Consider the following 26,563-nt stretch of genomic DNA (forward strand, 5'->3'; position numbering starts at 1 on the left):
CTACATTTCAACTCATGTTTGACATATCGAAGACAGATAAAAGTATCTCCAAATCATCTTGGCATTTGACATAATGAAATCAATGAACCGATAACATGCACAACGATCAATCCTCTAGTCAGGTGATCTGACCACTAGCCTGGCTCTCCATCTGGAGCTGGGTCCCCGGGCGCTCTCGGCAGCTCCCACTGATCCTACGGAATGCTTCAGCAGCATTGATGGATGGGTTAAATGCAGAGAGGAAGTTCATTGTACATTCACTGTGTAATGACAATAAAGTACCTTACCTTACCTACCTTACCTATCAATATATCAGAAACAATAATTGTGGTATTTAAATGAATAAAATTCCCATCAGTGTTCAGTGAGAACAGCTGAAGTGGTTTAAAAGCCTTAAACCTTCAAAATATCAGTGAAGTTTTTTTTTTTAACTCTTTTTGACATCAACACACACCAAACAGCTAACACAGTCACAACAACCAAAGATCAGAATAAACACCCGACACACAAAAGACGAACCATGACGACTCAAGAAACAGCAACTCCAAAGCATTTCAATAGTTTTTATTAAAAAGTAAGATACTGTAGGAAGAATATTCAGTAGGAAAAAAAACACCTTAATGAAAAATAGACAAAAACTCTTCAGTAGGATGATCGGACAAAAACCAACTAACGCATTCATCCCTCGTGTTTTCACATCAGGCAGAAGGATTTGGAGCAATCAGAGAGGAAATCTGATCTTCTGGAACTGAAATAAACACGTTTAATAAATCCTGAAGGGGGAGATCAAGGTCCACTCCCAGATGAAGTGTGTTTGAGTGTGTGTTTGTGTGTGTGGGCGCACAATCTGATCGGACGGGGCTCAAATGTCAAACTTGTCCTCGCAGATGCAGTGTCCGTTCTCCTCGTAGTCATCCCGAGTCACCACCATCTCCTCGTAGTCCGGGCTGTGAGCCAGCAGCTTCCCTCCTTCCCACGAGTAACACACAGGACTGCAGGAACACACACACACACACACACACACACACACAGGATGTCATTCCCTCAGCATGTGGACGACAGAACGCTGCTGGTGATGAACTCAGGAGATCAAATCCGACTGGAAGTCAATCAACAAACAAAAAGACGTTTCTCACTACTGTCAAACAGAATGCCGTTCTGCTGCTTCACTTTGAGACTTTTTGTCTCTCTGCGGTCGTTCTACCTCTCTTTTGATTATTTTGTTTGAGGTCGTTCTACGTGTTCTGTTTTGTCTCTTTGATGTTGTTCTACGTCTCTTTGGGAGACATCGGCGCGGGGTCTGTGTCTCCCGGTACATTCAGAGTCTGGTTGTTCCTCAGTCTGTTTATATTTGTCTTCATGTTGCGTCTCTACTTCTGTTTTCACTGTTCTGTCGTTTCGCATGACGCAGGACTGCGCGGTCGTGTCTCACTTGGACGGCAGGAGGACGGACACGGGCAGGTGGGCGGGGACGAGCGCCCGGAGCTCCGCCTCCAGACGTTCCCGGAAGCCGGGGAACAGCGCGTTCCCGCCGGTCAGCACCACGTTCCGGTAGAAGTGAGGCTGCATGTCTGGAAGCAGAGAGGATGGGGTGAGACGGATGGACGGACGGACGGCGTCTGGTCCGGGGGACGGGGAGGGACGGGGGGGGGGGGGACCTTCGGGCAGGGCCTGCACGGCGTCCACTGCCGCCTCGTGGATCCCCATCTCCTGGATGCCGATGTCGGACGGGTGGAAGAGCATCTCGGGCACGGCGAAACGCTCGTTGGCGAGCCGCAGGATCTGCTCGCCCGTCTTGTACTTCCCGCTGAACAGCATCTCCTCTCGAGGCTGAAGAGCAAAGCGGGGGCGAGACGCAGCGTCACTTATCGGCCGCCAAAAGAACCTTTTCTCTGACTTTCCTCTAGTCCAGCAGTTCTGGAGCCGTAAAGAACCTCTAATGCAGCTCAGGAAGCTTCAGACTGAAACCAGATCTGATGAAGCATCATGAAGTTTCCCTCCAGTTCAGAACAGAAACATTTTATTACACTGAACCAGTTTTTGTTCCTGATTTTAACAGTTTTTTTCTCTTTTTGAGCTTTTTTGTTGACAGTTTTGAAATTTTAGTCATTTTTCCTCTTTTTAAACAGTTTTGTTTGCTTTTTTTCTGCCATATTTCATTTTCTTATGTTAGAAATTTGAAATATTTCAGGATTTTTAAGCTGTTCTTTCACTTTTTCCTCCATTTCTTGTGGTTTTTGTTATTTTTCCCAGTTTCACTTGAACCTTTTTTGAATCCCCTTTGAACCAAATCATATAATAATTTAAAACTAAGTTAAATGTTTATTAATGTAGCCGCTACAGAGGGACTTAAGAGCCACATGTGGCTCCAGAGCCGCAGGTTGAACACCCCTGGTCCAGACTGAGTTCTCGCTGATGTTCTGCCACAGGCGTTCTTTATTCCTGCACACATTCTCAACTTCAATCGTACGACAGAATTTAGGACCTGTTCTACGCACAGATTGATAAATGAGGCCTGTTCTGCTCCTCATATCAGTGGAACAGCTGTGAAGACCAGAGAACGTTCTCTCTCACCTTACAGAAGCCTTTTTTAATGGAGCTGAAATCTGGAAGAACGTAATCCCTCATGACCGTGTTCTCCTCCCCCTTCAGCCTGGAACACACACACACACACACACACACACACACACACACACACACACACAGTCAGAAAACACACACACACACACACACACACACACACACACACAGACTCACTGAGCGATCTCCATGTCCTTGTAGAACTGCTGGGACACGTAGCAGACGTCCTCCTTCACCTGGTTGATCACGTGTGTCTCGTCCATAACGTGCAGCTGTCTGAGACACAGACACACACACACACACACACACGCAGTCCCCCGGGTGAGCCAAGCTGGATGGGCGCCGCCCTGCGGCAGTGGGACTCGTGCCGGCGCCTCACCGGTACGAGATGATCTCCTTCAGGTGGTTGGTCAGCAGCTTCCCTCCCACGTTGATCCTGCAGCAGGACACACGCACACGCACACGCACACGCACACGCACACGCACACGCACACGCACACGCACACACACACACACACACACACACACACACACACACACACACACGGGGTGTCAGCGGCCGGGCTTCGGGGCAGAGCCGCGGATTGAGAACCACCCTGACCTGCGGATGCCCTCGTGCAGCTTCTTGCCCCGGCAGTAGGGGGCGATGTGGGTGAAGGAGAAGCCGCTGTCCACCACCAGGCAGCACAGCTCGGAGGGGTTGGCGTGGAAGTAGTGGTGAGCGCTGAGGGAGCCGGCTGCAGCGCGCGCACACACACACACACACACACACACACACACACACACACACACACACACACACAGAGCAGGAAACAGTCCAGGGTCAGGGTTCATCAGAACCGCCCCCGCCCCCCCCCCCGGCGCCAGACTCACCGTTGATCCGGAGAGCAGACTGGAACTGGTACTCCTCGAACAGGATCTCGGTCATGGACTCCTGGATGGAGGAGAAGTTGAAGTACGGCTCGGTGACCACGATGCTCGTGTCCGCAAAGTCCACCTGAACCCCGGGAAACAAAACACGGAAAACGGAGGAGGTCAGAGGTCAGAGGGGGACGAAATTCAGGCGTGACCGCGACGCACCTTGAACATCTCCTTCCCGAACAGGTGGTCCCACACTTTCCTCTGGACGTCCCAGTTGACCAGGTAGCCCTGCAGAGGGAGCGGCGGGTTAACGGGGGGGGGGGGGGGGGGGGGGGGGGGGGGACGGGGGGGTGGCGAGCACGGACCAGCCGCTCACTCACCTTCTGGAACGGGAGGATGTAGAAGAGCCCGGAGGGATCCTTGATCTCGTCCAGCTGGTTGGCCGTGAAGGTTTTCAGTCTGGACGTCTTGGAGCGGAACTGGCAGTTCGGGATGACGCTGCGGGAGAAAGAGCTTCATTCCATCATTCTGTCTGCCAAGTGCAAACATCCAGCATCCCTGCAGCTCGGTGTACATCCTCCAGCTTTGATACATTTGTGGACAGATCCTGGCAAGACTGATGTGACCGCAGTGGAATTGAATAAACACAATAAAATAAGTTGAGAATTAAGCTCACAAATGAAGTAAATGATCCAGTATTCGCGCAGCTAAACGCCGCTAGCAGCCGAGCTAACAGTCCCACCTCACTTTCTCCTGGCTGTATCCGATCTTCGCAGTGTACGCGCCGTTATCCAACACCAGCGTCGCCATGACAACGTCACAAAATGTCACATTAGAGAGACGAAATCTGCTTTTTTCCGCTTTTTATCCCGCATTTATTCCACCGAGCGCCACACGGCTCAGACAGCGGCACCGGCTGCGGCCATTACAGTCGTTCCCAGCCAATCAGGTGCTTCCGTCACTACCTCGGGCAGACGACAACCAATCAGAAGCTCTCTTTGGTTTCCATTCATCCAATCATATGCAAGTATCAGGTACTGGGGAAAATATGTCTGGGCAGAAACTAGATTATATTTAGTTCCGCTTTTAATCGTTTCAATCTGTTTTTTCTCCACTTTTAGTTTTAACAAAATTGTACATGTATGGGTTTACATTTTGTGCTCTGTCAAATATCACAAAGTAGAGTTTAATCGTGTATTTATTTGTTTGTTTGTTTGTTTGAATATATAAATCATACTTTCAAAGCATTCGTTTTCTTTTCCCATATATTTTAAAAATAAAAAAATACCAACTCAAGTTTTGTTTTGTTTCAGTTTAAGCATTTTTCTGTGTTTTTCTATTCATTAAAATTGTGTGGGTCACGAATGGATTTTTAAAACATGCTCTTTTTAAAGGTGCATTAAGGAGTTTTACAACCTTAAAAATACTTATTTTCCACCATAAATATGCTACACATTTTTAATGATGTGTACAATGTGCCCTGACATATTCATTACAAGTACCTCTAACAGCGCTAAATTGTCACTTGAAAGTCACAGTGCCGGTCCGGCACCAGAATTTTTTTGGGGAGAATTTGAAAGGAATGACGTAATGCGCGCTCCGGCTCGTTAAGTTTCGCTTTGCCCGCCATTACTCCGCCAGATGCTTAGTGAGCAACAACTGAGCAGGATCTTCCAGAAAGTAAGAACAGACTGGCTTCTAGCACTGCCACAGCTCCACACAGACTCCACCAGGGAGAAGACACTTACATTTTACTGGAGCGCTACTAAACAAGCGAGGAAGGAGTTCCCCTCCTCCGTGCACGCAAGCCACAGGAACGAGTTTCTCACTAAGCTGCATTACGCCCAAGGCCTGCAGGGGCCGCTGTTTCACATAAAACGTGCAAACTCCTTAAGGCACCTTTAACGCTCGTGTCCGGAGTTTCCTTCGTTTCCAACGTCTGAATCATTTTTCAACAGAGCTTCAATGTGTCAGTCTGGTTCGATACTACAATATAATATTAGCATAAAGCAATATAAAAATTTATTTATGAGCCCCGCCTTTGTCTCATAGACCCCCATGTTATCCGAAAAAGTGCCGGTCAGCATCAGCCAATAGATTTTGAGCTTACGCATTCTCGTGCTGTCAATCAAAGTGTGGAGCAGCCAGAGAGCACGGCCGCTCGCCCAGCAGAGGAGAGTTAGCTCTGCAGCAGCCGCCGCGCTCACCTCGGATATATCCACCGTCTGCTGAACATCCACCGTAAACAGCTCAACATGGAGGATGCTGTAGGACTCAGAGGCTCTCATTTTCACCCGACGGATAATAGCGTGCACAATTAAAGGGGCGTGGCTTGGTCGCTCATGAAAGCAGAGGGAGGGGGAACCTGAGACATTAGATTAAAAAAACCTCTCTCTTTCAAAACTCCGGACATGAGCTTTAAAGCTGCTGTAGGCAGGATTTTGCTAGTCAATGCTAATTTTTCTGTGTTTTCTTTGGATTAAATGTTAGAGTATCCATTGATAATCCTTTAGGAGTGTAGCATAATTGCACTACCGCGAAGGCACAGCGTTTCCATCTGTCTCTGTTCTGAGCTGAAAATCAATCTCAACAGCTCCAGGTATCTTTGACCAATCAGAAGAGCCCATGAGGCTCTAACCATGATTGGTCGAGCGGCGTTCATTGCACGTTCTTGTGGGAGGGGCTTAACTTGCGTAAGGGCGTGATGTCAGAGAAAACAGGACAGGATTGGCTGTGCTGGGCTTCAAATGGCCATCTTAGATGGGTCAAATCGCCATCTTGCTTAGGTAAACCTAAGCAAGATGGCGGAGATGCTGAATCCTGCCTACAGCACCTTTAAGGCAGGATGACAAAATTTACAGATTTACTAACGATGCTCAATTGTTCCAATATCTTAAAGTTATTAAAAATTAAATCTACATCCCAACAAAGTCAGCAGAATGATATATATCAGAACTTCCTTTGCTTTTGAGCTCACAGCAAGCTTGAAAATTTTGGATTTTTGGCTTCTTTTTTTTGTTGGTCAAGAATTGGAAAATTGTGACTCTATGAGATGGAAAAGGACATTGATCTTTATTTTACATTTTCCTTGTTGTGCAATTCGGAAGTGTTGAATTGGAATTTATCTTTATCATTATTAGGTTCAGGAATAAAAGGCAGTACACTTATTAAATCACAGCTCTTCTCCGCGTTGCTATGGTAACAGGGTACAGTCAAACAGAAGTGGTGACGGACTCTGTTTATCCGTAAACAGATGAAAAATTGGGAGGAAAAAAAGAAATTATTTAGAAGATTCAGATGCTTCCTGAAGAGTTTTTAGGTGTGTCGCCCTCTGGCGGCCGGTCGGAGTCACTGCCTCCAGCTGCAGATGAAGTTTGAGGTTTTTGTGAGGAAAAATATCAGAAAGATTCAAATCTTTCTCCTACAGACTGGGCCTGTTTTCACTCCACAATTCATCCCGCTTCAATCCACAGAAAGACAAGCACGAAATTCAGTCAAAAAAACTTTATTTATACACGACTTTTCATGCAAGTTGGTTGAAAGAGAGATCACAACAGCAAGATCCAAAGTGGAAGACTGAGAAAAGTGCTAGAAATGCAAGAAAGCATCTTGAAAAATAAAATATAAAATATTTTAAAGCACAAGATATAGAACTGAGACACTAAAAAGAAACAAAAATGAATTTAAAAGGTCATTCTAGAGTGGTTACTATTGTAAGAGCCTTTAGCAAGACAGCTAAACAAGGTAAAAGATGAAAAGGTTTGAGTTTCAGATGTTCCTCACAGGTGGAAAACATCAAAACTAAGCGTCAACATAATGAGGAGCAGAGTTTCTTTCTAATTCAGTAACTTTCCTTTGTTACTTTGTTTTAATATAATCTGAACAAGTCTGTGAGTCAGTCTTCTAACTTGTGTGTGTCTTTGCCGATAATATGAATGTGAACAATGGTGATGCTTAGGTTCAGTGTTTGAGAAACTCCTAGTAGGAAATGTGTCAATAAAAAATTTACCTGCATGAATGTCATCAGTGTCTGATTTAAATTAATATGTTTTTTAACTTTAAAAAGTAAAAAGAGAAAACAAAATATGTTTCCATACAATGACAGAGGCACTATAAAATATACACTACTGTTATCAATGTGCTAAAAGAACGTGGTGGAAAAACACATGGTAAATAATAATTAAAATAACAATGACAATAATATTAACAACAGTAATACTATCAACGTTATTAATAATAATGATAATAGAAATAATAAAAAAATTTAAATAAAAATTATAAAATAAAATATTAAAAAGATCTATCCTGAAATTGTAAAAAATAAATAAACTGTGTTTTTACAAGGCCACAGTTCTCCACTAATTAATTTTGATCTAAACAGGATCAAACAAAGGAAAACATTTTTTAAACATGTGAGCTGAAACTAGATATATGCATGATTTAAAGCATATGTCAGAAAATGGCTGACTGTAGATTAGGGTGGAGGTGAGGGTGTAGATTAGGGTGTAAACCCGCCAATGAGTTTGTTTCCTCTGTGTGTGTTTTTGTCCTCATCTAACAGTAAACGTGTGTTTTGTTCGTTCACATTCCTGCAAAGATTCACTCTGAACTCACTGAGGCGCACGGAGGAGGAGCAGGAGGAGGCCGAGGCCCCTCTCCTCCACCCCCTCCACCTGCTCCTCCACCGCGGCTCCAGCAGCGAGCAGCAGCCGAACATGGAGGCCGAGCGGCGGGCTGAGAGCGGACGGCCCGGCGGAGGAGCCACACGGAGCCCGTCAGTAACAACCAACAACCACCACGGCGGCAGCACACACTACTTTCACGGTGTGTGTGTGTGTGTGTGTGTGTGTGTGTGTGTGTGTGTGTGTGTGTGTGTGTGTGTGTGCCGACTTTCTCTCCATAGAGTTTCACTGAGTTTACATCCGGGTTTTTTCCCTAGGCAATGGGAGTCGCAGCACCGCCGTTCCTTAGGCAAAGTGAAATAAATTCGCCGCACCGACACAAAAAGTAGTCCGCTTTTCGAACACCTCTCCCCGGTGCCCGGTGTCGCTGATCGGCCGGATTTAACGAACTTTAACAGCAACGCGCGTCGATATCAAACGGTCGGCGGCGGATGGGGGCGGCTCGGCGGGCCGTGGGAGTAGTTTTTGTGCCCCTTCCTCCAGCTCGGCGGCGCAGGGATCTGTGCTGTGCTGAGGCTGGAGCTGAATGAGATTGAAGAAGAGTTCTTCTTGTTTTGTAGCTTCAGTTTCTCTGTTTTTACTCAATTTTTACTCAAACTAAAGCCGAAATCCGGCGGCTGGACGCGGCTCAGCGGGCAGGAGGCGGCCGCACGCTTTCCCGGGCTGTTATTCCATCGTGGATCGGCTTCTTACACATATATATTTAATTAATCCAGAGGAGGACTGCTGCTGAGTAAGTGCACATTGGGCTTTTTTAATTTCATAACTTTAATTTTCTCTCCTGTCAAACTTTACGTGTCGGCGGCTCGGCGGCCGGCCGTGCGGCGTGTCGGCGGCTGTGTGCGGGCAGGTGTGCGGGGCGTGCAGCCGGTGCTCGGCCGGACGGTTCCCGTGTGTTTCTCCGTCTTTTAGCCGCTCTGTTTCTTATTCTAGGAGTTGATATTCTGGAGGACAAGGGGCCGATGTAACTTAGACCCGCCGCCCGCCGCCTGCTCGCTGTCACCGCTCTCTGCGTGAAAGATGGCGTCTTTCGGGACCGCTCCCGGCCGGGCTCGTGCCTTCCCCGCGCGGGCTTTCGGTGCCCGTTCCGCCGCCGCGGTCTCGTTCGTGCTCGGTTGTTAAGTTATCAGCGTGGCTGGCGGCGCTAGCAGGGCAGCTAACTGGAGGGGCTAGCGTTAGCCGCTACGGGGCTAGCGCTACATCCACTTGTTCTCCCGGAACGGCTGCTCCGCCGCGGCGGAGCCCCGGAGCCCCGGAGGACCGGAGCCCCGCCGCTCCACACCGAGCCCCGGAACACCACTACCCGGCCGGGAAACGAGCCGCTTCCCCGGGTCCGGAGGTCGCAGCGAGACGCTTTCTCTCCCCCCCCCCCCATCCCCGCTGCCCCCCTCCTCTCCCTCTCTCTCTCCTCCGGAGAGACGGGACCTCCAGACGGCCTCCGAGGCTCCGGAAGACGCTAATAAAACATTTATTTGTCCCGGGAAACAGAGGAGCCGGTCCGGGGGGCAGCGGAGTCTCTCCGCCGGAGCGCGGGGGACGCTTCCCCCGCTCCAAACCTCCATTTTAGCTCCGTTTCTCGCCTTTTCGGGGCCTCCGCGGCGGCTCGCCGCTGGAACTTTATCCGCACAACTTGGCGTCCCACCCGGGGAGCAATTACTCCAATTAACACACCGGCGTGTCTGTCACCGGGACCGGGGCCGGGGCCGGGGCCCTGCGCCGCCCGGGCGGAGGCAGCAGCTCCATCACCCCGGCCAGCTGCTCCGGTCCCCTCCGGAGAGCTGCGGCCTCTTTAAAGTTCCCCGATCAGCCGTTATGAGGGAAACTTCCCGGTTCTTCAACAGGAGACACTGCAGGGCTCCCATCATCCACTTTTACTCTTTATATACTAGTTATTACTAGTTACTAATTAGTTTATTTAAAATGATCACAGTTTACAGACACTTTAGGATCAAAGTACTTGATTACTCACGTTTCACTCATTATACTTGAGCAGAATGCTCCAGTTTTTACTGGTTATTTCTCAGTAATTCAGTGTAACAGGATAATGCAGAGTTTATTCCTCACTGGATTACACCTCAGAGGGACATAACTCCACTTTTTACACTCAAGAAATACCACCGGATACTAGTTACCACTAGTTAGTGGGAGTTACATCTGATTTGATCCCATCAGCTACAAGTTTCAGGACAATAATTTATATTATTTATTGTTATTAGATTAGTTAATTTGACATAATCAGCCATGTAGAGATGATTACTGACAGTCTGGACTCTTTCTACTGATATTAGACCAACGCGGAGAGGCTGATGCTCCAGGGTTCACTCCTGATTACTCAGTAACTGATTCCTTTCAGCCTCTGCTGTGTTACAGGATAACAAACTGCTTATTTCTTATGTCTTTACACCTCATAACTCCAGCTTCCATCACTAGTTAGTTGTATGTTGTACGTTTCACTGCTGATGAAAGTAGTTTTTGAAGTAATCACAGTATTTTACACTTTAATGTAAAACTGCTTGATTGTTCACACCTTCTACTTGTATTTTACCACAGTCAAGAGGATAATCCTCCAGTTTACTTTAGATTGAGGTTAGATTACTCAGTAAACAGGTAGTATTAATACTCATAAAGTAATCAGTGTTTTCCTGGCAGGTAATCTACTTTCTTTTGTTCTCTCGTCTCCAGTTTCACTTCTTTAACCTTCAGATAGTACTGGATACAGGTTACCTTGAGTTACACCTGGTTTAAGGCTGTAACTCAACTTTTAACTACTAATCAAAGTAGTTTGATTAAAGGAAAAATCCACTTTATCACCATGAAGATGATAAACATGAAGTTTGTTTTAAAACCACATCTTCAGTGTAGCTTAATTCTCGCTTCTTCGGCTGATTTCTTTAAATCTTCCAGTTGGTTTCTCTCACTAGTTAGTAGTAGTTACTAGTTCTATGTGGCCAGGCTCAGGTTTCAGGCTTCAGCTCCTTAAATACTGATTGAAGTAGTTTTTAAAGGGACAGTTGACAGAAGAACCACCTCATTATTTACTTTTTTCACACTTTATACTCATTTTTTTTAGCAGCGTTTGGAGGATAAACATGAGGTTTTACTGAAGTGGAAGTTTGTTTTCATACAGAAAATCATCTGTAACTTTATTATTACACAGTACTTTAATAGTTTTAATAGAGTATTGTAGCGTTCAGAGGGAACATGTTGGAGTTTTTGTCAAATGCTACAAGTTTGTTTTGATTCAAACTAGTTTTCTCACTTAGAAGTGAAGCGTTATGAAACGCTTCTGTTACTGCAGCTCTCTCAGGTTCTTTCAGTGTTTTAACCTGGACGAGACGCTCTAGAACCGGGTTCTGCAGCCTTTCTGACCAAAAGAACCGTTTCAGTGACTTTCCTCGAGTCCAGCAGTTCTGGAGCCATAAAGAACCTTAATGCAGCTCAGGAAGCTTCAGACTGAAACTAGATCTGATGAAGCATCATGAAGTTTCACTCCAGTTCAGAACAGAGAACATTTTATTACACTGAACCAGTTTTTGTTCCTGATTTTGAGCTTTTTTGTTGACAGTTTTGAAATTTTATTCATTTTACCTCTTTTTAAACAGTTTTGTTTGCTTTTTTATGCCATATTTCATTTTCTTATGTTAGAAATTGGAGACATTTCAGGTTTTTAAGCTGTTCTATCATTTTTTTCCTCCATTTCTTGTGGTTTTTGTTATTTTTTCCAATTTTACTTGAATCTTTTATGAATCCCTTTTGAACCCAGAGTGACGAATCATATAATAATTTAGAAATAAGTGAAATGTTTATTCACTTTTCATGTGGTGAAGGCTTCATGGAGCCACATGTGGCTCCAGAGCCACAGGTTGAGCATCCCTGCTCTAATGTAATGTATTCCTGTCAACAGAGGAAAGTTTTTATTCCAATCTCCATGCTTCTTCATCCTCCTTCTGTCGTTTTACAGTAGAAATTACTTTATTCAGAAGTAATTTCATGACTTTTACTCTCCTGTACTCAGTGTTGATCTCTGGACTTTATTCCTTTTTTCTGGATTCTTCCTGCAGTTTGTGACTTAATGATTGAACAATAAGGAAACACTTGAGGTGTATTTAGTATTCAGACTGTTTTTATGGTGTAAAATTTCTGTAGTAATCTACTTTCAACAATACTCTTTTCAGTATTTTAATCCAGCTTGTATTTCTTGTTTTGTTCAGATGGAAGTTCTGCAGATGACTTTGACCTTTTCGCTGTTTTTATTTCGGGGCTGGTTCCTGATCGCATGAAGTTCATGAAGAAGTAATTTCTCCATGAGTGTATCCAAGTATTTGGAGTGTGTGTGTGTGTGTGTGTGTGTCTTCTCCGGGGTTCAGATTTTGAGTTGTGTGTGTTTTCTTCCTGGACTCTCAGGACAGTTTCCCGTGCATCCTGAGTATCTTCACCGCTGGAATGTAACTCAGTTCACCACATCTGAGGAAGTATTGAAGTATTACTGCTTCCTGTCACGACTCATTTACTCCGAAAATACTTTTTTTTTTTAACATATCACAACTTTCAAAGCTCAGAATCAACTTGAGTCTCCTTGGGATCACATTGTGAAATACTTGAATATTAATACTACCAGGGGACAGTGTCAGATTACAAGTACTCAGATTACTCTGTTTAGTATTTTGAGGTACTGCTCGCTACCTGTATTTATAAGTTTTTTTTTCTGCTCTTTAAAGTAATTGATCTACAGGAAATCAATAGTAAATACTTGTCTAACTTTCAGCAGTACTCCTGAGTATTTAGTTTTACTCTACATTTCGTAATCTTCTTTACTCTTATAATACTAATATTATTTACGTGCAGCTGATTCTAAGTAATCAGTCATTATAGTGTAATTACATCCCGGCTCTTTGTATTTGTGCTTTTCGGTAACTTTAATTACAATTTCTTAAACAGCAAATTGGCACATTTCATACATTCCAATCAAATCATCTCACTACTTTCCAGGTATTGATGGGTGGAAATAACTGATTACAAGGAGTAACTTTAAGTGTTTCCACTCCTGAGTTATTTTTGATCTGAGTTTTTTTTTTTTTTTTTGTCTCCAGTCTGTGATTTCAGTACGTTTTTAAAGAAGTAGCCAGCAGGGGGCGCTGCAGGGGCCCACTGGCAGAGGAAATGAAACCAAGCTGGTGCGGGACAAAGCGGGGGGGTGTCCAAATTGCGGCTCGTGGTCCGACGGAGTGGTTTTTAATGCACATTTGATCGATTCTACTTGGATTCTGACATTTTTCTGGCTCTTTCAGCTGCGTGTTGGTAATGACGGATGTTTATCAGCTTGCTGCTGTGCTACAGTGACATCTAGTGGTGCGGTGTGGTATGTACTGCTGCAGTTCCATTCATACAGCCACAGGAGCAGCAACACTGCAAAAAAACAGTGAATCTTCGACCCTCCAGAAAAACGCGAGCAAAAATTCTTGATTATGCGTACTGAAATCCCAGATTATGCGAGCTAAGATGCTTGATTATGCAAATAAATATGCAGGGTTTTCTGCTATTTTATGCGGTAAAATTGCGGACAGTTGTGAAGTATGCTGTGAAGTATGCGAAAAGATGCCAGACATGTAGGTTACCCATACACACACACACTATCTCTCTCACGCACGCATGCGCACGCACACACACACACATGCACCTCCGTCACATTCATTTTTATATTACTTTATTTATCTTAAACACACACACACACACACACACAGGTTTTAGCAATGGAACACACACACACACACACACTGTGTGTGTGTGTGTTCCATTGCTAAAACCTGTGATAAAACGGTCAACACGGTGTTTCAAATGATCTGGTTTCCTTGTTACCTGGTGACTGACTTCCTTTAGCACTTCCTGCTGCTGCTGCTAGTAGCAGCAGATGTTGAAATCAGACTCATTAAAGGTCTGAACGGCTTTTTTTTCTGGTTTTTAACATCTATCAGCAACAAGGGACGTGAAAGAAACCCAGTCGCCAGTTAATAAGGAAACCAGTTCTTCCAAAACCCCGGCTCCTCTCCGGGTTCTGGACACTTCTCCTCCGCTAGCTAGCTGCTGCGTTCAGGTGACTGGAGCGAGCTGCGGAAAACTGAAACTCGGTGGTTCACATGAAGGCAGCGGAGACAGCTGGACTCAGGAGACACTCAGGAGACACGTGAAGGAAGCGTGGACTATTTGCACAAAGGAACGGCTCTCAGACAGCTGTGAACCGGTTCTCATCGTTCACTTAAAAGAGCCGTTTTCAAACGAACGACTCGTTCATTGAACGTTACAGCACTACAAGTGAGACCATTTCTCTCTTTTTTTTTTTTTTGGCGGTAAATGTGAGATTATTGCGGGAGTTATGCGCCCTTTTCGAAAATATGTGTCCTCCACATAATCAAAAGGGTGATTTATGCGTGAATTCATGCGATCTTCTGGAGGGTCTAAATTATGACTGTTAGAATACGGAACATGAACATTAAAGTAGGCCTTGTGAACTCCTGGTGGATATGAAGAGTGTTAAAGTTTGAAGAAATGTTTGGTAAAATAAAAATGTCTGAAGATCTTCAGAAGTCTTTGAGAGCAGTAGTGTCAAACATAAGGCCCGTGGGCCAATAAACAGTCTCGCTAGACCAGGGTTCTGCAACCTTTATGACCAAAAGAACCGTTTCAGTGACTTTCCTCTAGTCCAGCAGTTCTGGAGCCATAAAGAACCTTAATGCAGCTCAGGAAGCTTCAAACAGAAACTGGATCTGATGAAGCATCATGAAGTTTTAATTCCAGTTCAGAACAGAGAACATTTTAATACACTGAACCAGTTTTTGTTCCTGATTTTAACAGTTTTCTTCTTTTCAAGCTTTTTTTGTTGACAGTTTTGAAATTGTATCAGTTTTATCTCTTTTTAAAGAGTTTTGTTTGTTTTTTTCTGCCATATTTCATTTTCTTATGTTAGAAATTAGAGACTTTTCAGGTTTTTTAAGCTGTTCTATCATTTTTTATCCATTTCTTATGGTTTTGACTATTTTTTACAATTTTACTTGAATCTCTTTTGAACCGAGAGTGACCAATCAATTAATAATTTAATTAAAAATAAGTTAAATGTTTATTCACGTATCATGTTGTGAAAGCTCATGTGTCTACATATGTGTAATATGTCTATGTTCATGGTGTGTGTGTTTCGTATCTGTTTTCCTCACGTCTATGTGTCATACGTCTGTGCCCGTCATGGTCATTCTGTTATGCTGGTTCCGGGGTAACGTGAAGTCCAGTTGTTTGGGACTTCCTGTTGAAAACACTGCAGATAGAGTGACTGATACTTTGTAATATAAAAGTTCCCGTAGAGCCCAGGTGATAAAATATCTCATCATTGAGGGTGGAGGACTCTGACGGGCTGGGAAAGCCCGACTCGGCTCCTCTGTTGGATGTTGTGGCTCTGCACTCAGACGCAAGAAACTTCATTTATTTCACTGAAGCTTCTGTCTCTTACTGTATTTTATTTATTTCTTGTTTTCAAAAGATTGAGTGCAGCACAACAGTTTAATTTTTTACTACTACATTACAAGATATTTATATATATTCAACAGGAGAGTGTTTTTTTTTAAACTCTTCCAAATTCAGAGACGTAATCATGATTGGATTATTGACCAGAATAACATGATTCTGATTAGTTTTCCATGACGGAGCAGCGCTGTGTTGCTCCAGAACAAAGAAAACTGCAGAGTTCAGACTGGAAGCTGTTCTGGTTCTGCTGGAGCAGTCAGGATCAGGTCTCAGGTCAGAGGCGGGGTTTGCTCTCACCGCGCTGTGATTGGTCCAAAGCGTCCGTCCATCAGAAGGCAACCCGCCCCCCTCCCCCTCCAAGGGCCTGAAGGCTCAAACGTCAGGAACCAGAAGCACATTCCTCCCGGGACGTGTGCCGTCATGAGCCTCGGCTTCCCCGTTCTCCAGCGGGCGCCGCGGCAGGGCCTCCAGATGTGGCGTTTCCACGCAGACGGACCGAAACCTCAGCTTTCCCCCCGTCTCTGTCCGTCTCGGTGGACGTGTGTGAAGCGCTCTGCCGGCCGGGTCTCCGGTAATGCAGCGCTCTGGAGCCGGGCTCTGCAACCTTCTGGACCTGAAGAACCACTTCAGTGACTTTCCCTCAGTCCCGCAGCTCTGCAGAAACAAAGAACATTTCACCTTTAAAACGAGGCGAAAGCAGCTCAAGAAAGTTCAGATTTAGTTTTAATTCACCAACAAAAACTACCGTATTGGCCCCACTGTAGGACGACTCTGATTATAAGACGACTTTTTTTCAAATATTTTGTGAAAATAAAAATATGTTGAAGACAACAAGGTTACTCATAAAAACAACTTCTTATTCTAGAATCATCTATGAAAACTCACAACAGAGATAACATGTCATGTGATTTAAGATCAAGAAATATTACTGCAGTAATAAATAAAAAGCTATATTCCTTTTCTGAAAATCTGAGGCTGTGACTCGGTGAATAAGCAACAAGTAAGAACCTCAAAGGTTCAATAACTGCATTAATGATGTAAATAACTTTATAACCATCAAATTCAAGTTCTATTCAGCTTCATGAACATTAACAATTCAGTCTAATATATCTTGGCGTCTTGGCAGTAGTTTGTTGACTCTGCGGCGTTGAACCATCAGTTGAAACTTCTCTGCTGTTTGCTCACTTGTCGCGTTCAAGCCTCTTCCTTCCAGATGGTCACTTCCTCCAGGTCTCATCCGACCACTGTGACGCGCTATTTGCCTCCTGGTCAGCGGTACTTTGGCTCCATCTAGTGGCGCGGATGTGTAACGACAATCTCGTCCTCGGTTGTAGTACGAACCCATTGTGGAGAATAGTTTTCGGAAAAAAAAAAACATCGTCCTATATTTGGGACCAATACGGTGTATCTTAGGATACATTCATGAGGTTTTAACCAACAGTTCAAAATAATGAATTTTTTAACACATTAAAGCAATTTTCTCACCTGACTTTAACAGTTTTGCTCTTTTTGAGCTTTTTTTTGTTGTTGACAGTTTTAAAACGTCGCTGTTTTAGTCACTTTACCCCCTTTTCATCTGTTTTGAATGTTTTTTTAACCATGTGTGATAGTTTTTTTTTTCTTTTGGAAATCTAGACATCTCCCATTTTTTAAGCCACTCTATCTTGCTTTTTCCCCCATTTCTTGTGGTTTTAGTTATTTTTCCAGATTCTACATTTTTTTTCTAATACTGTGTGAACTGAGATCAGCAGATCCTTTTGAATCGTGCTGCAGTGTGCAACTAGAATAACGTAACTTAAATGTTTACTCACATTTCATGTTGAGCCACATGTGGCTCCAGAGCTGCAGGTTGAACATCTAATGCTACCGCTAGCCCCTCGCTAGCCCCTCGCTAGCCCCTCGCTAGCCCCGGTGTAGCTAGCAGTGCTAACCGCTTCACGGCTCCCTGCAGGCCAGAAACGGAACAGCGAGCAGCAGGAATCGACATGACGGACGACGGTCCAGGGTCTCAGCGGCTTTTATCCTCCGTTCACGAGGCAACTTTTTCGAGGGTTGTACATTTTGGGGTTCTGTTTCCATGACGACGGCGCTCAGAGCCACTGAAAACACAACTGCTTGAGAACGGCTCTCAAGGTGGAACTTTTTTAAAAAAAAGTTTTATTGTGGAAACATTTGTTTTAAAACGCGACGGATCTTTTGTGACGTGAAAATGGTAGCGTCGTGAAAACAAGACCGTCCTCCGGGCTGCATGTTCTCCCTGCTCGTCTATAACACGATCTGTTGATGTTTGTTTCCTGTTGAGGTTCCGCGTGTCGCTCCCGCACAGTTTCAAACCCAGTCCTTCAGTGTTGTACAAACTGGGCCGAGAGAAAGAGCACTGTGGTGGTTTTGCTGGCACGGTCTCCTAACGGGGGTGTTTGCTGTGTGTCGCAGGGCAGCGCAGAGGGGCGGAGTCCAGTCCCACAGCCAGTTGGTGAGTACGCTACGCTCAGAAAGATCAGCCTAACCACCAGCTCCAGCCGGATAACTGAGTGTGTTTAGTTTCAAACGAGTCTTCAGTACCGGTCTGACGACACACACTCCTCCACCCGACACACACCGGGTGGGGGTTAGATCGCCCCGTCCTGCCGCAGTTCCTCTTAACCATGTCTCTCTCTGTTCGCAGCGGCACTTTAATGCTTCAGTTGGATGGTTTTCCTACTGGAGACGGTGTTAAGGTACACACACACACACACACACACACACACACACACACACACACACACACACACACACACACACACACAGTAATCCAGGAAGGTGTTCTACAACCAGTGACAGTGATAGAAGATAAAAAAAAATGTGATTTCATGAAAGTCATGAAGTTGATGATGATGATGATGATGGTAGTGATGAAGATGATGTGAACTTTATGTGACCTTGACTGTTGGAGTCAAACAGGAAGTCCTGATTTAGCTTCACCTCACGTAACCATGACAACAGCAGTGACCACCAACACCACAGCGCTCATGTTGAAACTGCTGATCACACCGTGTGTGTGTGTGTGTGTGTGTGTGTGTGTGTGTGTGTGTGTGTGTGTGTGTGTGTGTGTGTGTGTGTGTGTGTGTGTGTGTGTGTGTGTGTGTGTGTGTGTGTGTGTGTGTGTGTGTTCCTCTCACAGGCTGATCGATCGGCTGGCAGACTGACTGGATCCATGATGGAATTACAGACGTTACAGGAGGCTCTGAAGGTGGAGATCCAGATCCATCAGGTGTGCGGAGTGTTCAGGTCGCCGTGGTAACGGGGGGTGTGGGGCTCTGCCGGTGCCGTGCCGTGTGTGTTTTTATTGTGACTTTGTTAAAAGACAAACGTCAGTCGGTCAGACTGTCGCTCCTGTCCGTCACCAGCAGAGGGCGCCGTGTCACACTGTCTCTACTCTCTCCTGCAGAAACTGGTGGCTCAGATGAAGCAGGACCCTCAGGTGTGTAGAGCACACACACACACACACACACACACACACACACACACACACACACACACTGTGATCAACGTTGTGTCACTCGCTCATGTTTCAGAACGCAGATTTGAAGAAGCAGCTCCACGAGCTTCAGGCCAAGATCACAGCTCTCAGTGAGAAGCAGGTATGTTATTACACACACACACACACACGCACACACACACACACACACACACACACACACACACACACACACACACACACGCACGATCTGTTTCCAGGACACTTTATATCCCTCTGCAGCTCTAAACAACATTGTGGCTCCAGCGCTAACTTCTTTAGCTCCAGTGCTAACTGGAGTCCACGTTAACTTGTGACCAACAGATGTTGAAAAACCGACTGAAACTTACAGTGGTTCTAGTGAACGTCGGTTTTCTACAGTTACAGTAAATGATCAGTTTGGCTCCATCTCTCCTCCACTGTTTGTTCTCTCCGGGTTTTTATTAAAAAGTGTTTCTCAGCCACCGTCCAGTTATTCTGCTTGCTATTGACTTCCCTGCTTCCTACTTCCTGTTTCCTGTGATGTCATCACGTCACTACGTACTAGGGAACGCATGCGCGGAACAAATAATCTCCCGTTTAATCCGCTCCGCTGTCAAGGACCGGATATATGAGACACGGAGTGGGTTATCGATCGGTGATCCTCCAACAATTGGATCTGAAATACAGTCGGCTCCGAGTGAAGGGATCCACTCCGTGTTTACATGAACCGTTTACAGTCCGGTTCATCTCCAGTCCGATTACGCGGGGCCCATGTAGACTGTAGCTACAGCGGCAGACCATCAGCCGCACCGAACACTGCAGCTTGTTGATCAGGAAGAGACCGTCGTCTCCTCCGTCCTCCACTGGCTGCTGCGATGGCGCCACCTGCTGGTCACAACGCCAACAAACATGGAGAAGGACTGATTCTGAGTGCACACACACACACACACACACACAGGGAACAAGCAGCCAGCAGATAAAAATAGGAGACGCACACCGAGCGGTTAAAAATACCAACACAAAAACAGCCGGAGTTCAGGTTTTACTATTAGATGTTTCTGAAACTGTGACAGCACGTTTACAGAACACACACACACACACACACACACACACACACACACACACACACACACACGTGTGTGTGCTCTAGTCCAGCTGCTTGCACTGTGTGTGTGTGTGTGTGTGCGCAGTCAGCTGTCTGCTTGTTTTGATTCTTTTTTCTTTTTGTCTTCGTTGTTTTTTTCTCGTCGGCTCGTTCCAGTTGGGTTTGAGTGTTATTTTCCGAGTCTGCAGCAGCAGAACGTTCTCCGTTCTCCGTCTGATCTCACATCTCACTGCTTTAGGTTTGGATAACCGCAGGAAATGGACACGGGTCAATATGGAGCCCTCGTAGCTCTGTGTGTCTGTGTGTGTCTGTGTGTGTCTGTGTGTGTCTGTGTGTGTGTGTGTGTGTGTGTGTGTGTGTGTGTGTGTGTATAAATCACGACTCGGCACTTTCCTCTGATTCTTTTTTCTTCTTTGTGATTTTTTTTTCTTTCTCGCTGCATTAAGTTGCTGCTGGAGAGTCGAGTGTTGCTAGGCAACAGATGGGTTTTATCCTGCGATGCTGGCTTCAGACGTCAGCGCCGTGTGTTTCTCCGTGTGTGTGTGTGTGTGTGTTTGTGTGTTTCTTCTTCTGCTGTTTTCTTAATCTTGCAGGCTCTCAACGAGCCCGCTGCAGCGGCAGCCAATCAGGAGGCGGCGTGTTGAAGCCGCAGCAACTATTGATCAGTGACCTTTTCAGAGGGGGAGTTTATTTGTTCGAAAGCTCTCAAACACAAAGGAACTCAGAGCGCTCCTCAGTGGAAACAGTTTGATTCACGACGACTCACAATGGAGCCGAAGCGGAGGAAAGCATGGAGGAGACTCGGCCTCAGCTGAACAACGAGCTGTGATTGGCCGAACGCTGAGGCAGACCTGTGACTGTGTGTGTGTGTGTGTGTGTGTGTGTGTGTGTGTGTGTGTGTGTGTGTGTGTGTGTGTGTGTGTGTGTGCTCTGCTCCTCAGAAAAAGGTGGTGGAGCAGCTGAGGAAGGAGCTGCTGGTGAAGCAGGAGCCTGAGCCCAAGCTGCAGCTGCAGGTCCAGGCCGCCCCAGCAGGGGGCGACATCAAGCCGGCCAGCCTGCTGCAGAGCCAGCAGATCCCCGGAGGACTGCAGCAGGTAGGAGAGCCCGGGGGTCAGAGGTCAGCTGGTCTGAATGTTACTGAGGAGCTCTGGAGTCAAACCGGCAGCAACGAAAACCAGCATGTTACTGTTAGAGTGCTTTAAAGGTTCTTATTTACACAGACAACAGCAGAAACACTGGAAGCAGTACAGTCAGCATGTCAGCAGCAGGTTACAAAACTTTCATTTCAGAGAAGGTTTAGAAGCAGTATTTCATTTCAGAAGTTTAAAAAAAGATGTTTTCAGAAAATTTGTAGAAACGGTGCTTCTTTTGACAAAAGTTTTCAACTCGTTTTACTTGAGAAATGATTTAGAAACAATGTTTCATTTGACAAAAGTTTTAGAAACAATGTTTTGAGAAAAGTTTTAGAAACAATGTTTCTTTTGAGAAAAGTTTTAGAAACAATGTTTCTTTTGAGAAAAGTTTTAAAAAACAATGTTTTGAGAAAAGTTTTCGAAACCGTGTTTTCCGTCACGTCTCTGGTTTCCAGACGCTAACCGTCACGCCGGTCCTCACCACGAAGACTCTACCTCTGGTGCTGAAAGCTGCCGCCGCCCCCGCCCTGCCCGGCGCCGTCCTGCCGCAGCGCCCGCCCACCGTCGCTATGGTAACCACAGCTATCACCAAACCCGACTCGCAGAACGCCCCCATCAACCTGCAGGTGGCGAGCAAGCTGACCAACCAGAGCGTGGAGCCCGTGCGGCTGGTGTCCAAGAACGCCATGGTGGTAAGCCCCGCCCCCCTGCTTGGCCCCTCCCCCCCTCCCCTGAGCCATCCCCCTGAAGCGTTGGGACGATCGGTCTGCGCTGTGGCGTTAAGCCGATGGTGGGTGGTGGCCACCCGACACCCGAGCACATGGATCACGCGGTCAGGGGGCGGAGCTTAGCGAGTCGTTTGTTGATCTGTTGACGCTGGACGCTGCAGAGTCATGGAACTTATTCACAGTCAGTACTGGATGGCTAGTTTTTGGGTTAGGTTGTGGTTGTTTTTACTACAGATCAGTAACTAGTCACCCGGTGAAGCTCTCCCTGTGTCGGTTTTATTGAAGTGTTTCTTCAAAGTTTAGAGACCCGGTTCCGAGCCCTGAGGAACGCCACCATCCATCACATCGCAGATCCTCACTCGTGATCACAGCCACTTCTCTCTGAAGCGGCAACGCCGCTTCGCTAACTACAGCAAACCAACAGCAAACTACCAGTCACTGGTGACCAAAGTAGCACGGTAGCTTAATGCTAACTAGCTTAAAGCTGGAGAACTGTCGCTGTGGAGTCAGTTACTTCCAGCTAAGAGGCTTGGAGTTGTAGTAGCATGTCAAGCTAGCAGGCAGCAGTTGGGCGGAGAGCTGCGTTCTGCATGTTATAGCTCAGGAAAAGCTGCGGGCCGTGCCGGGAGTTGAAGGTTGCGGTGTTGGCGGCGCGGCGGCGGCGGCGGGTTCCGGGCTAGCACTGTCCTTGTTGTGTGCTGCTGCTGTGCTGTGTTGGCGTGCTGCAGCCCGCCTGCCGTCCTACGAACGCTCTGCTGTGGTTTTGTCTCAGGTGCAGGCCACCACCACCACCTCCACCTCCTCCTCCACCACCGCCCCCGCCCAGCCAATCAAAGTTCCTCAGTTTGTCCCTCCTCCTAGGCTGACGCCTCGACCCACCTATCAGCCACAGGTGCGTCCCTGTAAGCCCCGCCTCCGCACCCTAACCCCACCCCCACCCAGATCAGTGTGTGTGGTCCACCCGAGCCCTCCAGCAGGGGGCGGCAGCGCGCCGAAGCAAACGCTCATGCCTTGCTCCGTGGCACTAAAACCTTGTTTGCTCATCTCTCCTCCTCTTGGTGTGCTTCTTTTGATTTGCCCTCTGACCTGTGAGCAGGGTGTGTTGGAGGTTTCCCGCCTGTGTGTGTGCCTTGACCTCGTTCCTCCCGCAGCTTCTTGGTATTTTCTGTTCCTTGGCTGTTTGGTGTCTTTAACCCCCCCAGTGGAGCCGTGTCGCTGACGTTCACGCTGAGTAACGCCGCTCGGAGCTCTGGCTGTGTCACTGCGACCTCTAAACTCCGACCCGCGGCTCGAGCCGCACTAACAGCACTAACGCTGAGATCCCGCATGACGTCTCCACTCTGAAACATCCCGACTGTGTTCAACGTCGAGCTCAGCTGTGGCACTTGTTTTTGTGAAGATCTAACAGTCGTGAAATAAGTGAAAAAAACACTGGCTAGGACTGTTTGTCCTTACAGGAGCAGTAACGTTAGCATTAGCTGCGGTATTAACTGGCAGAGTAGCGTTAGCACCAGTAGCAATAGTTTGGCTTTTCATAGCAGCAGTAAGAACATAATTAAAAACCATTTCCTTTTTCCACAGCGATTGTGGCTGCTAAATCAACTGTAGTAATACAACGTTATGAACAGAAGTATTAGTTTTTTAGCAGTAACATTAGCAGAAATGTTAAAGGTATGAGTAATAGTAGCATTAGTGTAATTAGCAGTAACTGTAGCAATAGACGTAGTAGCCATAACCTTAGCAGGAGTGTTATTAACTCTGACCTGAGCAGTGCCAACAACAGGAGCTGCATTCACAGTAGCTTTGGCGGTACAAGCAACCACAGCACTAGCATTTGCCGTAGCATTAGCCATACAAGCGACAGTAGCACTAGCATTAGCAGTACTAGCAACAGTAACCTTAGCAGTAGCATTAGCAGTTCTAGTGACGGTAATTTTAGCAGCAGCATTAGCAGTACTAGCAACATTTACTTTAGCGGTGGCATCAGCAGTACTAGCAACAATAACCTTAGCTGTAGCACTAGCAGTTCTAGCGACAGTAGCTTTAGCAGTAGCATTAGCAGCACCAGCGATGTTACCAGTAGCATTAGCATCAGCAGTGTGATCCGGCCGAGCAGAGCTCCACGGTGGCGTTACCCAGCAGTGTCGCGTCACGTCTGTGCCGCGTTCTGATTGGCCGTCTGTCGCCAGCAGGTCAGGCCGAAGCCGGCCACGCCCACCAACGTGCCCATCGCGCCGGCCCCTCCCCCGCCCATGATGGCGGCCCCGCAGCTGCTCCAGCGGCCCGTCATGCTGGCCACCAAGCTGTCGTCCTCGCTGCCGTCGGCGGCGCCCATCCACCAGGTGCGCATCGTCAACGGGCAGCCCTGCAGCAAGACGGGCGCCACGCCGCTGACCGGCATCGTCATCACCACGCCCGTCTCCGCCGCGCCCACACGGCTCGCCAGCCCCGCCCAGGCACCCACCGCCGTCCCCGTCCCCGTCCCGGTCCCAGTCCCCGTCCCCGTCCCCGTCCAAACCCCCACCCCGGCGCCCCCCATCCAGATCAGCAGCCTGACCCCCGAACCCAAGGTAGGAGGAGCCGCCGGTCCGGATCCCGCTGCTGGACTGGAGGTGCTGATTAATAAACCTCCTCTTCCTCCATTCAGCAGACTGTTAAATCAGGAGGAGCAGAGCAGAAGGCCGTGGTGACCCTCCCCCCCTCCTCCACTCCTCCTCTGTCTCCTCCTCCCAGACCCAAGAAGGAGGAGAACCCAGAGGTGAGAATACGCTCCATCCCTGGCTCCACCCCTTCTCCATCCCGGCTCCACCCCTGGCTCCACCCCAGCTCCACCCCTGGCTCCACCCCCGCTCCATCCCTGGCTCCACCCCCTCTCCACCTCCGCTCCACCTCCGCTCCACCCCCGCTCCATCCCCGCTCCACCCCCGCTCCACCCCCTCTCCACCCCCTCTCCACCCCCTCTCCACCCCCTCTCCACCTCCGCTCCACCTCCGCTCCACCCCCGCTCCATCCCCGCTCCACCCCGGCTCCACCCCCTCTCCACCCCCGCTCCACCCCGGCTCCACCCCCTCTCCACACCCGCTCCATCCCCGCTCCACCCCCTCTCCACCCCGGCTCTACCCCCTCTCCACCCCCGCTCCATCCCTGGCTCCACCCCTTCTCCACCCCGGCTCCACCCCCTCTCCACCCCCGCTCCACCCCCGCTCCACCCCGGCTCCACCCCCGATCCACCCCCTCTCCACCCCCGCTCCACCCCCGCTCCACCCCCGCTCCACCCCCGCTCCACCCCCGCTCCACCGAACTGTTGCGCCATTTATTTATCCGAAGATAAGATGCATCATTGAAGAATATGTGATGAAGGGGGAAAAATGTGTGTGTGTGTGTGTGTGTGTGTGTGTGTGTGTGTGTGTGTGTGTGTGTGTGTGTGTAGAAACTGGCCTTCATGGTGTCTCTGGGCCTGGTGACACACGACCACCTGGAAGGTGAGCGTCTCTCCTCCTGCAGATTCTGTGATGTTGAAGCTGCTGTGGCTTCTCTGAGTCTCTGACCTTTGACCTCTCCTGCAGAGATCCAGAGCAAACGACAGGAAAGGAAGAGGAGGACGACGGCCAACCCGGTGTACAGCGGAGCCGTGTTCGAACCCGAGGTACACACACACACACACACACACACACACACACACGCTCTGTCCCATCGTGTTGACTCGGGCTGCGCGGTATGACGGTGTAACACCGTGTGACGGTGTAAAAGTGTGTATCGGTTGAAATGTTGCCGTACCGTTTCTACCGGAGAGAGAGCAGACGTCTGCTGCAGCTCTCTGAGTCGGTGTTCAGTCGTCTGCACTCGACAGCTGGAGCGCTGTTGTTTGGGTGCGTTTGTGCATTTTCACAGCGCGTCCCGACGTTGTGGGTTTGTTCGCTGCGTTTCATTGGTCAGGTCAGCACAGGGTGCGCTCGCGAACAACATCTGCGTATCCAGGAGAGGTGGAGCCAAAATGGCGGAGGCAGAGACTAGCGGCTCCAGGAGTGACGCTAAAAGCTCAGGTCTTTATTTCTTTCATGTTATGATTTTTTTTAAATAGTTGAAGTTATATAAACCGGAGTTTAAAAAATAAAAGAGGAAAACGAGCAAATGTGACAGTTGGGTTATTTTTAAGCAATTATTTGAATTTACAGGGGAAAAACACTTACCGTGATATAAGCCGTTATCGTGATATGAAATTTCTGATACCGTGATATAAGATTTTGTTCATACCGATGGGACGCTCTGTGTCCCATCGTGTGGACGCTCTGTGTCCCATCGTGTGGACGCTCTGTGTCCCATCGTGTGGACGCTCTGTCCCATCGTGTGGACGCTCTGTGTCCCATCGTGTGGACGCTCTGTGTCCCATCGTGTGGACGCTCTGTGTCCCATCGTGTGGACGCTCGGTGTCCCATCGTGTGGACGCTCGCTGTCCCATCCTGTGGACGCTCTGTGTCCCATCGTGT

The 26,563-nt window shown here is 47.6% G+C and overlaps 2 protein-coding genes across 3 annotated transcripts in view; one reads left to right on the forward strand and one right to left on the reverse strand.

Annotated features, from left to right (window-relative positions):
- Window positions 1-543: 543 nt before the first annotated feature.
- On the reverse strand, window positions 544-4,372 carry actr6 (actin related protein 6). Its single transcript, XM_030096017.1, has 11 exons — window positions 4,184-4,372; window positions 3,822-3,939; window positions 3,661-3,729; window positions 3,454-3,577; window positions 3,182-3,317; window positions 2,960-3,016; window positions 2,758-2,856; window positions 2,575-2,653; window positions 1,659-1,830; window positions 1,433-1,571; window positions 544-992 (listed from the first exon to the last, which is right to left on the reverse strand). The coding sequence occupies exons 1-11, from the start codon at window positions 4,249-4,251 to the stop codon at window positions 863-865; spliced, it is 1,191 nt and encodes a 396-aa protein (XP_029951877.1). The 5' UTR covers window positions 4,252-4,372; the 3' UTR covers window positions 544-862.
- A 4,177-nt stretch (window positions 4,373-8,549) lies between these two features.
- phf21ab (PHD finger protein 21Ab) overlaps window positions 8,550-26,563 on the forward strand; it is a 32,993-nt gene continuing 14,979 nt past the window's right edge. Inside the window, exons 1-13 of one of the 2 annotated variants that reach the window (XM_030096232.1) lie at window positions 8,550-8,856; window positions 18,066-18,105; window positions 18,298-18,349; window positions 18,793-18,882; window positions 19,060-19,092; window positions 19,187-19,252; window positions 21,157-21,309; window positions 21,804-22,040; window positions 22,849-22,968; window positions 24,269-24,646; window positions 24,727-24,834; window positions 25,507-25,558; window positions 25,643-25,722. In XM_030096232.1, the coding sequence (XP_029952092.1) occupies window positions 18,308-18,349; window positions 18,793-18,882; window positions 19,060-19,092; window positions 19,187-19,252; window positions 21,157-21,309; window positions 21,804-22,040; window positions 22,849-22,968; window positions 24,269-24,646; window positions 24,727-24,834; window positions 25,507-25,558; window positions 25,643-25,722 (1,359 nt within the window). In that variant the 5' untranslated portion in view covers window positions 8,550-8,856; window positions 18,066-18,105; window positions 18,298-18,307. The remainder of the gene's footprint in view (window positions 8,857-18,065; window positions 18,106-18,297; window positions 18,350-18,792; window positions 18,883-19,059; window positions 19,093-19,186; window positions 19,253-21,156; window positions 21,310-21,803; window positions 22,041-22,848; window positions 22,969-24,268; window positions 24,647-24,726; window positions 24,835-25,506; window positions 25,559-25,642; window positions 25,723-26,563) is intronic. The other variant, XM_030096233.1, reaches the window with a different exon arrangement.

Source organism: Salarias fasciatus, chromosome 7, assembly GCF_902148845.1.
Source record: "Salarias fasciatus chromosome 7, fSalaFa1.1, whole genome shotgun sequence".
NCBI classification, from domain to species: domain Eukaryota; kingdom Metazoa; phylum Chordata; class Actinopteri; order Blenniiformes; family Blenniidae; genus Salarias; species Salarias fasciatus.

Excerpts from the sequence above, each read along its gene's own strand:
- actr6 (XM_030096017.1), bottom strand. The coding sequence starts at position 4,251 with ATGGCGACGCTGGTGTTGGATAACGGCGCGTACACTGCGAAGATCGGA. Across the intron at positions 3,940-4,183 it reads TACAGCCAGGAGAAAGTGAG|CGTCATCCCGAACTGCCAGT; the intron begins GTGGGACTGTTA and ends TTTCTCCCGCAG. Across the intron at positions 2,654-2,757 it reads AAGGACATGGAGATCGCTCA|GCTGAAGGGGGAGGAGAACA; the intron begins GTGAGTCTGTGT and ends TGTGTGTTCCAG.